At 44.1% G+C, this 15,278-nt stretch overlaps 1 protein-coding gene across 4 annotated transcripts in view; it reads right to left on the reverse strand.

Moving 5' to 3' along the window:
* cpne2 (copine II) overlaps window positions 1–15,278 on the reverse strand; it is a 262,943-nt gene that overhangs the window by 55,338 nt on the left and 192,327 nt on the right. For all 4 annotated transcript variants that reach the window (XM_087995970.1, XM_087995968.1, XM_043707143.2 and 1 more), the window contains exons 13-14: window positions 5,032–5,083; window positions 2,694–2,827 (exon numbers count right to left, since the gene is read on the reverse strand). In XM_087995970.1, coding sequence (XP_087852096.1) covers window positions 2,694–2,827; window positions 5,032–5,083 — 186 coding nt within the window. The remainder of the gene's footprint in view (window positions 1–2,693; window positions 2,828–5,031; window positions 5,084–15,278) is intronic.

Consider the following 15,278-nt stretch of genomic DNA (forward strand, 5'->3'; position numbering starts at 1 on the left):
CGCCCCAGAGCTTTCAACTGGTAATAAACACTCCTGAATCAATCGGGAACATGGGAAAATTTATATTCATTCCTCTGGTCCATACAGGGTTTCACACATAGTTAAAGGCAGTTGCTTCATTATCCATTTGACTAGCCGCTCATGCCTCCTGAGCATCACTTAATTATTGCAAAATGAAAAGGTTTTTGGGCATGAAGTAATTTTCCACATGGTCTCTAGTTTGAGTTCCTTTCTGAATACGTGTTCACTCGGGCTCAGCTGCTAATGTTCCAGACTAGGTCACGCAGTTAACACCACTCCCACAAGGGCAAAAACATGTGAGCTTCTGTATACTGGAGGCAGCTACATCTGGGAAAATAGTAGCTCCAACCACACAGCAGCTCCTGCAGTAACTCAGGGCTTCTACGTAGGACTTATTACTAACGGTGGTACGGGAGAGAGGGAGGGGGGTGATTGAAGGAAGGAGAAATAGTCTACTCTTTTAACAGCCAGTACCTGCTAGAAGCAATTCAAGGGCCAAGGATGTCTTTGTTACAGATATCGACTTGGAGATACTCTGCTTATCAAATTGCTGATTCCGTGGATGGACACAACTTAGGCTATTCATCCATTTGGCTCAAACTGCATTTCTTCTACATTCTGAATAAAAACTGTCAGAGGCTGAGGGGTGACCTTATAGATGTTTATAAAATCATGAGAGGCATGGATAGGATAAATAGACAAAGTCTTTTCACTAGGATGGGGAATCCAGAACTCGAGGGCATATATTTAGGGTGAGAGGGGATAGATATAAAAGAGACCTAAGGGCCAACTTTTTCATGCAGAGGGTGGTACGTATATGGAATGAGCTGCCAGAGGAAGTGGTGGAGGCTTGGTACAATTGCAGCATTTTAAAGGCATCTGGATGGGTATATGAATAGGAAGGATATGGGGAGAAAGTGAGGGCTGCAGATGCTGGAGATCAGAGCTGAAAATGTGTTGCTGGAAAAGCGCAGCAGGTCAGGCAGCATCCAAGGAACAGGAGAATCGATGTTTCGGACACAAGCCCTTCTTCAGGAATGAGGAAAGTGAGTCCAGCAGGCTAAGATAAAAGGTAGGGAGGAGGGACTTGGGGGAGGGGCTTTGGAAATGCGATAGGTGGAGGGAGGTTTTGTCGGTACGGCGGGAAAGGAAGAAGCGGAGGGCTTTAAGTCCTTCGTGAGGGGGATGGAGGTGTACAGGGATTGGATGTCCATGGTGAAGATAAGGCGTTGGGGACCGGGGAAGCGAAAATCATGGAGGAGGTGGAGGGCGTGGGTGGTGTCCCGAACGTAGGTGGGGAGTTCTTGGACTAAGGGGGACAGGACCGTGTCGAGGTATGCAGAGATGAGTTTGGTGGGGCAGGAGCAGGCTGAGACAATGGGTCGGCCGGGGCAGTCAGGTTTGTGGATTTTGGGCAGGAGGTAGAAGCGGGCGGTGCGGGGTTGTGGGACTATGAGGTTGGAGGCGGTGGGTGGGAGATCCCCTGAGGTGATGAGGTTGCCTCCCTCCACCTATCGCATTTCCAAAGCCCCTCCCCCAAGTCCCTCCTCCCCACCTTTTATCTTAGCCTGGTGGACACACTTTCCTCATTCCTGAAGAAGGGCTTATGCCCGAAACGTCGATTCTCCTGTTCCTTGGATGCTGCCTGACCTGCTGCGCTTTTCCAGCAACACATTTTCAGCTAGGAAGGATATGGGCCAAGTGCTGGCAGGTGGGACTAGATTAGGTTGGGATATCTGGTAGGCATGGACGGGTTGGACCAAAGGGTTTGTTTCCGTGTTGTACATCTCTTTGACTATGACTAAATAAACGTTATACAATCACAAAGCATGGAAAGTGGCCATTCAGCCCAATGGGTCTGAGCTATAAATTAGTTGCAATGTGCTGCTTTGTCCCCAGTGCCCGGCAAAAGGTTCATTTTCCAATAAATATCCACTTCCTTTTAAAATTAATGTTACGGGCATTGCTTTCCTTTGAGAAGTGGAGTAAGGTGTGGAGTACAGATTCCTCTCGATGCCCGTAAGTCATATTCAGGAGAAAGCTTGGATTGAGAGATGATTCCTATAAAATTAAATGATTTTCCTCAAGCAATTGATCATCTGGCTTGAGTACCAGGGCACTCCTGTATTTCACCAAAATCATCTCATCTATTCCTGAGCTTTGAACAAGTATCTGGATGTAATCCAACAATAGGGTGTTCACAGCCAAGCCTGGTCACATATCCTGTCTGTAATGAGACAAAAACTCCCACTGCAGCAGTGCGTAAGTTCTACATCACTTGCTTCATTTTATATTCTAAGCTTTTACATTCAAAATTATTCCCACTTAATTACCTTGGGGGATTTCTTTACTCTGGACAAATACATGAACGGAAATGACTGCTGTTGACTGATATATTACTGCGTCGACTACTAGTTAACTGACATGAGTAAGGAAATCCCTATTTTCCTGGTCAGTTCTACTCCACACCCAATAACCCCTGCAATACAACAATAAAACTGCTCCATATATCCATCATAAGGCTCATTATGGAGCTTAATGTACCCTGAACAGCAATTATGGGCTCTGAGAGGCTTCTTCACCACACATACTGCAGCAGTAATGGATCTGCATTAACTGTAAACTCAAAAAGTGCTGTTATCTTAAGGCTTTTACAGATTCTTTCCACTTACCGCTGCTACTTTCTGTGGGATGGCTTGGCTGGCAAATCGTGCCACGTGATTGATTATTGGCGAAAAGTTGGTAGGTCCATAAAATCGAATGTGGGGTAGACAGGTAGTGTAAGCTTGCACAATGCCTTCTACACCTGTAGCAAAAGGAAACCAGGAGATTACAGCTGAATTCATCTATTACCATCAGTAATAGAAACTCATTCCCAGGGTTATAATGGACATACCCGCATTAATGTGGACAAAGGTAGTTTTAGTACAAATTTCTTTATATATTCATTTACACATTGTTATTTAACCTACAAGTTAAAGTTGTTATATGTGGCTGGGTTCCAAGACTTGTAACCCAGAGAAAGCAAAATTAAAATTACCCCAGAAGAGTTTGAAATTGCAGATAAAAATCTGCAAATTAAGGGCAATATACCCCTTTCATTATCTCCCTAAAAGCTTTGCTTGCCTGTTTTCTTTAATTAGCAAGTTTATCAGAGCTCACATTAAACTGTTACAGCATGTGCCAAGAAACCACACAAATTCCCCTCTTCCTCAGTAAAAAGTACCTTTGATCCATAAAGTATATAATGTCTTCCTTTATTTTTGCATTGGTTATAAATAGGGATTTGTAGTCCCCACAATAGCCTCTGAGGAACCTGAATATTGTGTAGCTGCTATAAGAACAATAGAATGGCTCATCATCATCTTCTCAAAACAACTAGGAATTGGCAATAAATGCTAGCCATACCAGTGATGTCCATGTGCTTATGTGGAGTCATAGAGATGTACAGCATGGAAACCTAGACCTTTTGGTCCAACTCGTCCATGCCGACCAGATATCCCAACCTGATCTAGTCCCAACTGCCAGCACCCGACCCATATCCCTCCAAACCCTTCCTATTCATATACCCATCCAGATGCCTTTTAAATGTTGCCTCCACCACTTCCTCTGGCAGCTCATTCCATACATGTACCACCCTCTGCGTGTAAAAGTTGCCTCTTAGGTCTCTTTTATATCTTTCCCCTCTCACCCTAATCCTATGCCCTCTAGTTCTGGACTCAGTAGTGTTGCCATCATAAAGAAATGAGAGAGGAGTATGAGAGCAGAAGAATAGAGCCCCCTTGGATGACTTTTACCTGAAGGATGCCATGTGATGTGCTTCAGTGTGATTTATTGTCAGATTACAAAGTGGCTTGTGGCCATGGAAACCTAACTGTACAGTTTTAATTCGAAAAAGAGCCCGTTCTGACCCTTCAAATTTTAGGGAAGTACAAATTATTTTTTTGGTTAAGATTTAAAGTAAAATGAATCAGCTAAGACCAAGTTTGGACTGGGTTCAATTTGCAGGAAGCACAATCCCTTGACCTGCTCAGATTTCAGGATCAGTCCGTTTTTCGTGACAATGAACAGAATTTGTTGTTCAGTGTGTTTGGTTAATGCCAAATCACAGCTGTTATAAATCATTCAATAGTTTAAGAAAAGTCTATTAAAAAAAGCATAAAATCTTACAAAAGGAGTCGGCATTTCTCACAGAATCATTGCTCACTTATGGAAGGAAATACTACCAGATCCTTATTGATGGGAGATACTGATGGAGCAAAGGGCCCTACAGAAACAAAAAGGCTGAGTTCATTCCTTTCTTCCTCCTGTCTGGGTTCCTTCTTCGTCCCGTACAAAATTCCCCGAGAGAAAAACATGTAAGGATATGAGATTCTCACTTCTCCCCAGCTGCTTTTCCACCTGCATCATTGCACAGTCTAATGGCATCCAGGAGACTGTGCAGAGATAAGGACTATCTTTTGCCTGAAATGTCGATTTTCCTGCTCATCGGATGCTGCCTGACCTGCTATACTTTTCCAATCTTAACTCTAATCTCCAGCATCTACAGTATCCACTTCTGCCTCTTAAAACCAGAACAGCACAATGCAATGGCCATTACATAATACGTAGAGACTTTGTTTAGGACTAATTATTTGAAACTAAGTATGAAAGGTTTGGACACCAATAATATGAACAATTTATTAAAATGGGAGCAGTTTGACAGGATTATTAAAGCATTCATTTTCTCTAGAAATTGCAGCAATCCAAAGACAATCTCTTTGTAAAGTCAGATGTTCACATGTGTAACTTCATAACAGCAAAACACACAGAAAATAATGTTAGCAGTAACCAGCACACTGGAGGATTTAAGAACTTGTATCATTGCAGTGAACACTGCTAATTATTGGGAACTGGATGCCTCCAAACAAAACTAGCTGAAAAGAACACAGTACTTGCAGATAGAAACCCGACTCTGGGAATCAGAGCGAGTGCAGCCAGGTGGAGAGAGTTACAGGAGAAGAAACTAACCTGTACAAAAGGGGTTTGTAGGATTGAAGTTGATGGCAAATTCATGAGACACCTAGGAAAACAGAAGCAATGAAACACATCAGTCCATGTTATCCTGATTCTTCCTGAAAGCTGTCAATAAATATGATAACAGCTTATGTTGGTTCTTTCTGAGTTGTATTATAGTCCCGCTCACACCTCCCCATATGTCTTTAAACTTGTATTTGTTTTCCTTACAGTTCCATTGTCTATCTTCTTAGCAACAAGGGTTGTCAGTTTGCTCTAAGGTAAACATTAATGCAGCTCTATGACTATTTTCCTGGATCTGTGCACACATCCGGTCTGGTCCCAAATTATAAACAGAACCAAAGACCTAAGCGCAAGCCTATGGCCTAGTCTCACCCTTTCATAGAAAATCATCTGAGAATAAGGAGTGACAGCAGTGTAGTGGTAACCTCACTGAGTTACTAACTCCAAGGTCCAGGCTAATTCTCTAGGATATCGTTTCAAATACCACCATGTTAGTTGGTGAGTTTAAATTTGATCAATAAATCTGGAATTAAAGCTGCTCCCATTAAAGCATATGTGGTTTATTAATGTTCTTAAGGGAAGGAAATTTGTCATCCTCTAGAGCTACAGCAATGTGGTTGACTCTGCAATTGTTTAGTAAAACACTCAGATTATAGACAATTAGGATTAACAAATGAAGACTTTGTCTGATATAGCACCATCCCATGAAAGAATAAAAATAAAAATAACCAGATGACTGGTTACTGAGAGGCAAGTTAACTTGCAGCTTAATGTGTTGAAAATATGAAAATCAGATTGGAATGCTTGATGGAATAAAAACCAACTCTGAAGTCAGTAAGGTACACTTTATAGCAAGGTATTTTGGAGTGAGGTTCAATTTTCAGAGCTGTAAGGCACTGGCAATGATCGCCACACCAATCTGGTTGCCACACCAATCTGGCAATGGTACTGGAATGCTGCCTGCTGAAGATAACAAATAAAAGAAGGGCTGAAGGATATTCGCACACTGTTAGGTTGGTCAAGGTCAAAATATGTCACACATCAATTGTAAAAAAAAAGCTCTAATCCCTGCATGTCATGGTATATACTCATGGAAACACAGCTGTAAAGATTGGCAATGCACGCACGTGCTTGCACACACACGTACACAAACATACAGACACACACACAAACCTACACACACATACACAAACCTACACTCGCAAACACAAACTTACACACGCACACATAAACATACAGACATACACAAACACAGACACAAACCTACACACACAAACATACAGACATACACAAACACAGACACAAACCTAGACACACACACAAACATACAGACATACACAAACACAGACACAAACCTAGACACGCACACACAAATATATAGACATACACAGACACAGAACCAACCTAGACACACACAAACATACAGACATACACAAACACAGACACACACACAAACATACAGACATACACAAACACAGACACAAACACAGACACACACACAAACATACAGACATACACAAACACAGACACAAACCTAGACACACACACAAATATACAGACATACACAAACACAGACACAAACCTAGACACACACACAAATATACAGACATACACAAACACAGACACAAACCTAGACACGCATACAAACATACAGACATACACAAACACAGACACAAACCTAGACACGTACACACAAATATACAGACATACACAAACACAGACACAAACCTAGACACGCATACAAACATACAGACATACACAGACACAGAACCAAACTTAGACACACACACAAACATACAGACATACACAAACACAGAACCAAACCTAGACACACACACAAACATACAGACATACACAAACACAGAACCAAACCTAGACACACACACAAACATACAGACATACACAAACACAGACACAAACCTAGACACGCATACAAACATACAGATATATACAAACACAGACACAAACCTAGACACGCACACACAAATATGCAGACATACACAAACACAGAACCAAACCTAGACACACACACAAACATACAGACATACACAAACACAGACACAAACCTAGACACACACACACCAACATACAGACATACACAAACACAGACACAAACCTACACACACAAACATACAGACATACACAAACACAGAACCAAATCTAGACACGCACACAAACATACAGACATACACAAACACAGAACCAAACCTAGACACGCATACAAACATACAGACATATACAAACACAGACACAAACCTAGACACACACACAAACATACAGACATACACAAACACAGGCACAAACCTACACACACAAACATACAGACATACACAAACACAGGCACAAACCTACACACACAAACATACAGACATACACAAACACAGACACAAACCTAGACACACACACAAACATACAGACATATACAAACACAGGCACAAACCTACACACACAAACATACAGATATACACAAACACAGACACAAACCTAGACACGCATACAAACATACAGACATACACAAACACAGACACAAACCTAGACACACACACAAACATACAGACATACACAAACACAGGCACAAACCTACACACACAAACATACAGACTTACACAAACACAGACACAAACCTACACACACAAATATGCAGACATACACAAACACAGGCACAAACCTAGACACGGACATAAACATACAGACATACACAAACACAGACACAAACCTAGACACGCACACACAAATATACAGACATACACAGACACAGAACCAAACCTAGACACGCACACAAACATACAGACAGACACAAATCTAGACACACACACAAACATACAGACATACACAAACACAGGCACAAACCTACACACACAAACATACAGACATACACAAACACAGAACCAAACCTAGACACACATACAAACATACACAAACACAGGCACAAACCTACACACACAAACATACAGACATACACAAACACAGAACCAAATCTAGACACGCATACAAACATACAGACATACACAAACACAGACACAAACCTAGACACACACACAAACATACAGACATACACAAACACAGATACAAACCTACACACACAAACATACAGACATACACAAACACAGACACAAACCTAGACACACACACAAACATACAGACATACACAAACACAGGCACAAACCTACACACACAAATATACAGACATACACAAACACAGAACCAAACTTAGACACGCACATAAACATACAGACATACAAACACAGACACTAATCTACACACGCACATAAACATACAGACATACAAACACAGACACAAACCTACACACGCATACAAACATACAGACAAACACAGACACAAACCTACACACACATACAAACATACAGACATACACAAACACAGACACAAACCTACACATGCACACAGACATACAGACATACACAAACACAGACACAAACCTAGACATGCACACAAACATACAGACATACACACAGAACCAAACCTAGACACACAAACAAACATACAGACATACACAAACACAGACACAAACCTACACACAAATCTACAAACACACACAAACATACAGGCACACACAAACATACAGGAACGCACACACACAAACATATAGGCACACACAAACATACAGGAACACACACGCACAAACACACACATACAGACACACATATACAAATATATAGGCACACACACACATACAGACATGCACACATATACACAAACCTACACACACATGCAAACATGCAGACATGCACAAACCTACACGCATACATAAACATACACAAACCTACACACACATACACAAACATTCAGACATACATACACATATAGAAGCCTGCACACATACCTACACAAACATACACACAAATGCTCAGACAGACATACATGCATCCAGACTTACATGTACAGAGATATAAAGAGAAAGTGTAAAGCATTGTTCAAAATGCTAGTTCCTCTAAAATCTGCTGAATGTTTTATGTCTGAAAATGCAACTAAATCTTCATCAGCCTTTTAAGTGTTCAAATGACCCGTCAGGTTAATAGTCAGCACACATATTATAACATTGATATTTCATAGTGGCTAAAACGACAGGTCAGCAGGAACTGTATCCACTAATTCACTGGGATGCTGGTGATTGAAATGTTTTCTCTTTTAGTACCAGTTTATGATGCATGATGATATACTGGTCTCCCAGTGCCTTCACAGTGAAGATGACTTTTGTGGTTATTTTTTGGAGTGTAGAATTTATTTATAGTGGCTCACTGGATCAATAAGAATTCCAACATGGAAAACAAAGGCTGTGCTTCTACTTTCGCCCTGATGAAAAGGCTGAATTGTTCAGCACCTGACCCTCATTTTGAATTCTCAGTCCTTCGGGTGACAAGCTTATAACTCTGGACTTAACAAATCACAGCTAACATTAGTTTTTAAAATTCATTTCTCAGAAGAGGGTGCTGCTGGTAAAGCAGGTATTTGCTGCCCCTCCATAGTTGACATTAAGAAGGTGATGTGTGTTATCTTGACAACTGAATGCCTTGCTAGGCCTGTTCAGTCACAAATGAACCACATTGCTTAGAGTTTAGAATTCTGAGCAGGCCAGACTGGGTAGGGATGGCTAATTTCCTGTCCTGAAGTACAGTAGTGCACTAGAGAACTTTTATGATAATTCAGTAGTTGCATGATAGCTGTCATGATGAGATTTTATCGCACATTTAGTTGCTTAACTGAATTTGAATTTCCCAACTTCCACCCTCGTAGGAAACATTACACCAATGCACAAACTTTGAAATGATTCCAAACCTTTGATCAATATCAGAAAAAGGGTCTCAGAACTGATCCCTGGGGAATATCACTCCAAACCTCCCTGAAAAATACCCATTGACTATTACTCTATACTTTTGATCTCACAGCTAATTGCTACTGTCCAATTTACCCCATGAGCTATGACTTTTCTCACAAGTCTGTTGTATGGAATTGCATTGAATGCCTTTTGGAAGTCCTTGTACACCACATTAACAGCATTCCCTCATCAACCTTGTCTGTTAGCTCTTCAAAACGTCCAGCAAGTTAGTTGGACTTTATGTTCCCTTCATAAATCCTTGCTGGCTCTTCCACATTGACCATAGCTTCTGAGGTCATTATTAGTCCTATCTCAAGTATTAGTTTCCAGAAGTTGTCCCACTGCTGAAGTTAAACTGACTGGTTCATTGCTGGGCTTATCCTTACAAAAGTTCCGATCAGTGCATTGAGGTTTACAGAGGCAGAGAAGAAACGGATTGTGATATACTGTCCCAACCACTGTCCTACATGGTCAGCTCTTATGAGAGGTGTATGAGAGAGGTCTTGGACAACCACGATGCGGTGTAGGTGACCATGACCGGGGAAAACACTGCAATAACCCTGCGGGGTCAGATGAGAGTTTGGCAGCTCAGAGAGACAGAGAGTTTGACCTGGAGGCGGGAGGTATTTAATTCAATATGATCATTGCTAACCCAATTACTACACACTCCCGATAGCAACGCAGTCCTCCCCTGTTCATGGAATCTGGGCAGAATGGCGTAGGGGTCTGAGTGATGTCTGGCACAATCGGGTAATACGTTTGCTGAGGCCTACCTCAGTGTGGAGAGGAGCTTGCTGTAGCTTTTATACATCTGATGAGCACCACGGTGGCCTTCTTACACGGCAGTGGGTGAGTAGCTGATTAAGGAGCTACTTCTGCTTGTTAAACGCCTCATTAATGCCACAGTACAATGGAACAGAGATCCTTGCCATCTGACCTGACAAGCTTGATGTCAAGAAAACGTGCCAGCAGGAAGCAGAACGGGCATGATCTGATCCATCTCCCAGCCTGCTCAGGACAACCCTGTGAGCTCGGTTAAACTGCAGCTCAGGGCAGAATCGACGGGCACCAGCTGCATGCCCCTATTGCCCATGAACTTTGGCATCTGGCAGCAACACTCCTAAGCACCTCTCTGGTTAACTTGCAGACCACTTAGGAGGCACAGACTGGCACTGCAGGGTGCACTGGCAGCTGGCTGCTGCAAGGAAGGGCACCTAGTTCCTGGCTGGAACGGGCAGAATTGCAGGGTGGTTCACTTGCTCTCTGGGCACTCAGTGCTAACCTGCACCCTTGCACCATCCATGCCTTGCCTTGCTGTGCCGTGCCATTCCCGTTAGTGTACAGGGACCAAACAGGATCTGTTCCATTGTACTGTGGTGCTCTTTTGCTCAGACACACAGCCAGGCTACTGCCTGACGGCAGGGAGGTACCGCACACCAAGATGTCAATTGAATAGCTCTGCCTGTGTAGCCAATACAGAACGCAGTGAGCTCAACTAAAACGCCCTGTCAGAAGCTGGTGGGAGCTAGTTCTCGGTCCAGTCAATGAGGGAGCTGCTGTAGTCAGGGGTCACAGTAACATCAGTCAGGGGCACAGTCTGCACACACTGCACACGCTTCAACACAGTCTGTCATTCATTTCAGTGGCTCACGGCCAGGGGATCTGACCTTGGGAGCTAGTCAGCAGTCAGTTCCATGGGACAATCACAGGCAGCCATGGAAACTGGAGAGCTGCAAAGACAAGGGTCAGGGTTCAGGGGTCTGCTCCATGTCCATCAGAGGGTTGGGGCAAACCGCTCCCTGGCAGTCCGTCCATCAACCTTTCAGATAGGTTTGAGGCAGCCTGTAGGGGGCAGTGTCAGTGGAATCACTACCAGAAGAGGTGAGGGAGTCAAAGCTGAGCTAGGGAAAGCAGAAACATCTGCAGAGGTAGGGAAAGGACAGTGAGGTGTGAATCTCAATGTGTATGGCGGTATGTGGAACAGCATTCAAGGGCATGGCTGACTGACTCTGGGTGGTGGGGTGGGGCGCAGTTTTAGTTTCAGTCACCATCACCAGGACCTCCAAAGGGACAGCGTGGAGAGGCAGGATGGGCATCATTAAGGTCTAACATCAGGAGAACAGTCATAGGTGAAGTTCGATCTAGTGGGTGTCCTTATGAGTGGCGATGGTGAAAATGGGCTGTCAGGCTAATGTGAAGTTAAAGGGGAGATGTAGGCTCATGGGATGCGGGTGGAGGGGGAGGGCAGTAATCAGGCAAGGCCCAGAGCTGACAATGTCCACCATTTGCTGTCCTTCCTGCCACTTCCTACTGATCTCCAGAGACACAGTGCTACGTGTTAAGGGCTGGAACAATATCCAGGGTGTATGCAGTCAGTGTGATTAGCAAAACATGGGAGATCCATGTTTGCTGGATACCAGGATATTGTAGCAGCAAATACACGAAGCAGCCATTTGCTCAGTCCTGCTACAAGTAATGCGCAATCATTTCATCGGACATTTGCTATGTCTGCAGACTGAGGGCTCTCAGGGGTCAGAGGCTGGTCAAATGCCACTATTGCGTGCAATTTGAACTTGGGCATCCCAATGATATGAAGTTAATAACAATGACATTCCAGAAGGCCAATGCTGACCACAGGCAAACCACTATTTGTTAAACTTCCATGTGTACTTCTCACATCATTTCCTCACTTGTCCTGTCAGTCTAATGATGGTCTGTACTGGATGCAGTGAGGGGGTTGAGGGTTTGATGTGGGCCTGGCCTAGGAAGGGTGTCAGAGCACTGTACGCACTCTCCCACTGGCACTGGGGGACACTCAGCTGCTGAGGTCCCTTTACCAAGTTGCTGCCCAGACTGAGCCTGAGTGGGGAGGGGATGATTGTTCTCAGGGAGCAGCTCTGCTGTCACTGAGCACCGATGTGAAATCAATATTTCAAATTAGCTGTATTACCACATGCACAGTACAGTGAAAACCTTTTGAGTCACCACTTACAGTGCCATCTGAGGTACAAAGATACTGAGTTAACAGCTTCTTCAGTTACGAGACCAAACATCAGAGAAATAAAAAGTCCAGCACTGCCGAAATACAAGTTCAGAACTTCCACCCCAGACCACACTGACCCCTGGCCTCCAGTCACACTGGGCCTTGGCTCTAGACTGCGCTGGGCTTCACCTCATGAGACACTCGAAGAATCACCTCGAGACCGGAGGACCACACTGAGGCTGTGCCAGGCCAAGAGACTGCCATGTACAGTCGGAAGACCAGCATGCCAGGCTGAGAGGACGCCATGTCAGGCTGAAAGACTGCCAAGCCATTCCGAGAGGATGCCACACCACTCTTTGGGTCGTTCTGATCGTGACGTGGGTCATTTCCACTGAGAGACATGATGTTGCCGCTGGTGGGATACTGCTCTCTGTGGCTGCCTTCCTTAACAGGGTGACGATAGTTACAGGATGATCCAGGCTGAACACACAGCTCAGCTACATTGGGCCACATTGAGAGGTTCCAGCAGACCATCACCTACTGTCAAACACTCACTGCTGATGATGCTGCTGAAATCTGGTTAGCAATGCTGGGGGGTGGGGACTGCTCCCATTTGCAATTGTCCAATTGTTTTCTGTCTGCGATATTCCCAACCGGACAAAGTCAATCTGTGACTCTCCAGTGGCCATGACTCAGAGGGTGTTCACGTGGAATGTGGTAAAGTGTGTGACCTGGTGGTTGAGCTGTGACTAGTGGGAGTATGTGTGAGCTCAGACCTGCTGAGCTGTTCCAGCAATTTCTGCTTTTGTTTCTGATTTACGGCATCTACAGTTCTTTCGGTTTTTAACCATGATTCAGCCTTGATTCCACTGCCTTTCAAAGAAGGGTGTTCCAAAAAAAAACACAGCCCTCTGTGAGAAATATTTTCCCATAAGAACCAGGAGCAGGAGTAGGCCGTCCGGCCCTTCGAGCCAGCTCTGCCATTCAATAAGATCATGGCTGATCTCTTCATGGACTCAGCTCTACTAACCTACCCACTCACCAAACCCTTAATTCCTTTACTGTTCAAAAATCCATCTTTGCCTTAAAAACATTCACTGAGGTAGCCTCAGCTGTTTCACTGGGCAGGGAATTCCACAGATTCACAACCCTTTGGGTGAAGATGTTCCTCCTCAACTCAGTCCTAAATCTGCTCCTCCTTATTTTGAGGCTATGCCCCTTTGTTCTAGTTTCACTTGCCAGTGGAAACTACCTTCCTGCTTCTATCTTCTCAATATCCTTCATAATTTTACATGTTTTGAAAAGACCCCTCTCATTTTTCTGAATTCCAATATTTGCAGTCTACAGTCGCAGTCTACTCAAGCTGTATCCCAAACACCTCATCCTGACCCCCAGCTCCAGAAGATACACCTACACACACACGCGCACATACACACAGACGCACACATACACACACACGCACACAGACACACACAGATGCACACACACAGACAGACAAACAGATAGACACATAAACACAGAAATACGCACACACACACGCGCACATACACACAGACATACACAGATGCACACACACACACAGACACACATACACACACACACACACGCACACAGACACACACAGATGCACACACACACACAGACAGACAGATAGACACATACACACAGAAATACGCACACAGACATAGACAGACAGACATACACACACAACACACACAGACACACACTCTCCCGCTTTACATCCACCACTCCAAGACCCTCAGGATCTCACGTGCAGGTTCTGATCTCACTTCAATAAACTGCAATGTCAGACCTACACAGGTGTCCCTCTTATCGATGACACCAGATCCAGGTAAAGCAGGAATCAACAAAGACTGCTCTTTCTGACTCACAGTTTGAGAGTTGTTTGGCTTTGCCTTGTGATGTCTTCCTTCAAACAATTGGGATTCTGTTTTCAGGCAGTAAGCCTCCAGCTGGTAGTCTGACTTGGTAGGGGGCGGGGGGGATGTCACTGGCAGAGATAAGTCACTGGGACCTGCGCCTGGGGATGTGGTTTGTCTTCTGCAGCTGCACACTGCCACGGGCAGCTGGCATCTCTGTCAAAATGAGGCACCTCGCATCTTGTGGTGGAGTTGGGTTCCTCGGAGCCTGTTCAGATGGGTACAGATTAAAAGCTATGGCTCTCCAGGCACTTTCCATTTCTGAAAGGGCTGTAGGACAGCTGCTGCAAGTCAAACTGCTGAAAGCGGAACCGTGAGTAGGCCAAAGATGCACTGAAATGGCTCGCAGGCTCTCTGTGGAGGAACAACCAATGTCCTCCTTCATGGTACTAATCTGTGATGACCTCAGTGCTCTCCTGCCCTTAAAAAACTGGGTTTAGGAATGAGTGGATTGTCTTATACATAAGAACACAAGAAC

The sequence above is a fragment of the Chiloscyllium plagiosum genome, unplaced genomic scaffold, assembly GCF_037043375.1.
Source record: "Chiloscyllium plagiosum isolate Xiang-an unplaced genomic scaffold, Cpla_swu_hap1 HiC_scaffold_17, whole genome shotgun sequence".
NCBI classification, from domain to species: Eukaryota; Metazoa; Chordata; class Chondrichthyes; order Orectolobiformes; family Hemiscylliidae; genus Chiloscyllium; species Chiloscyllium plagiosum.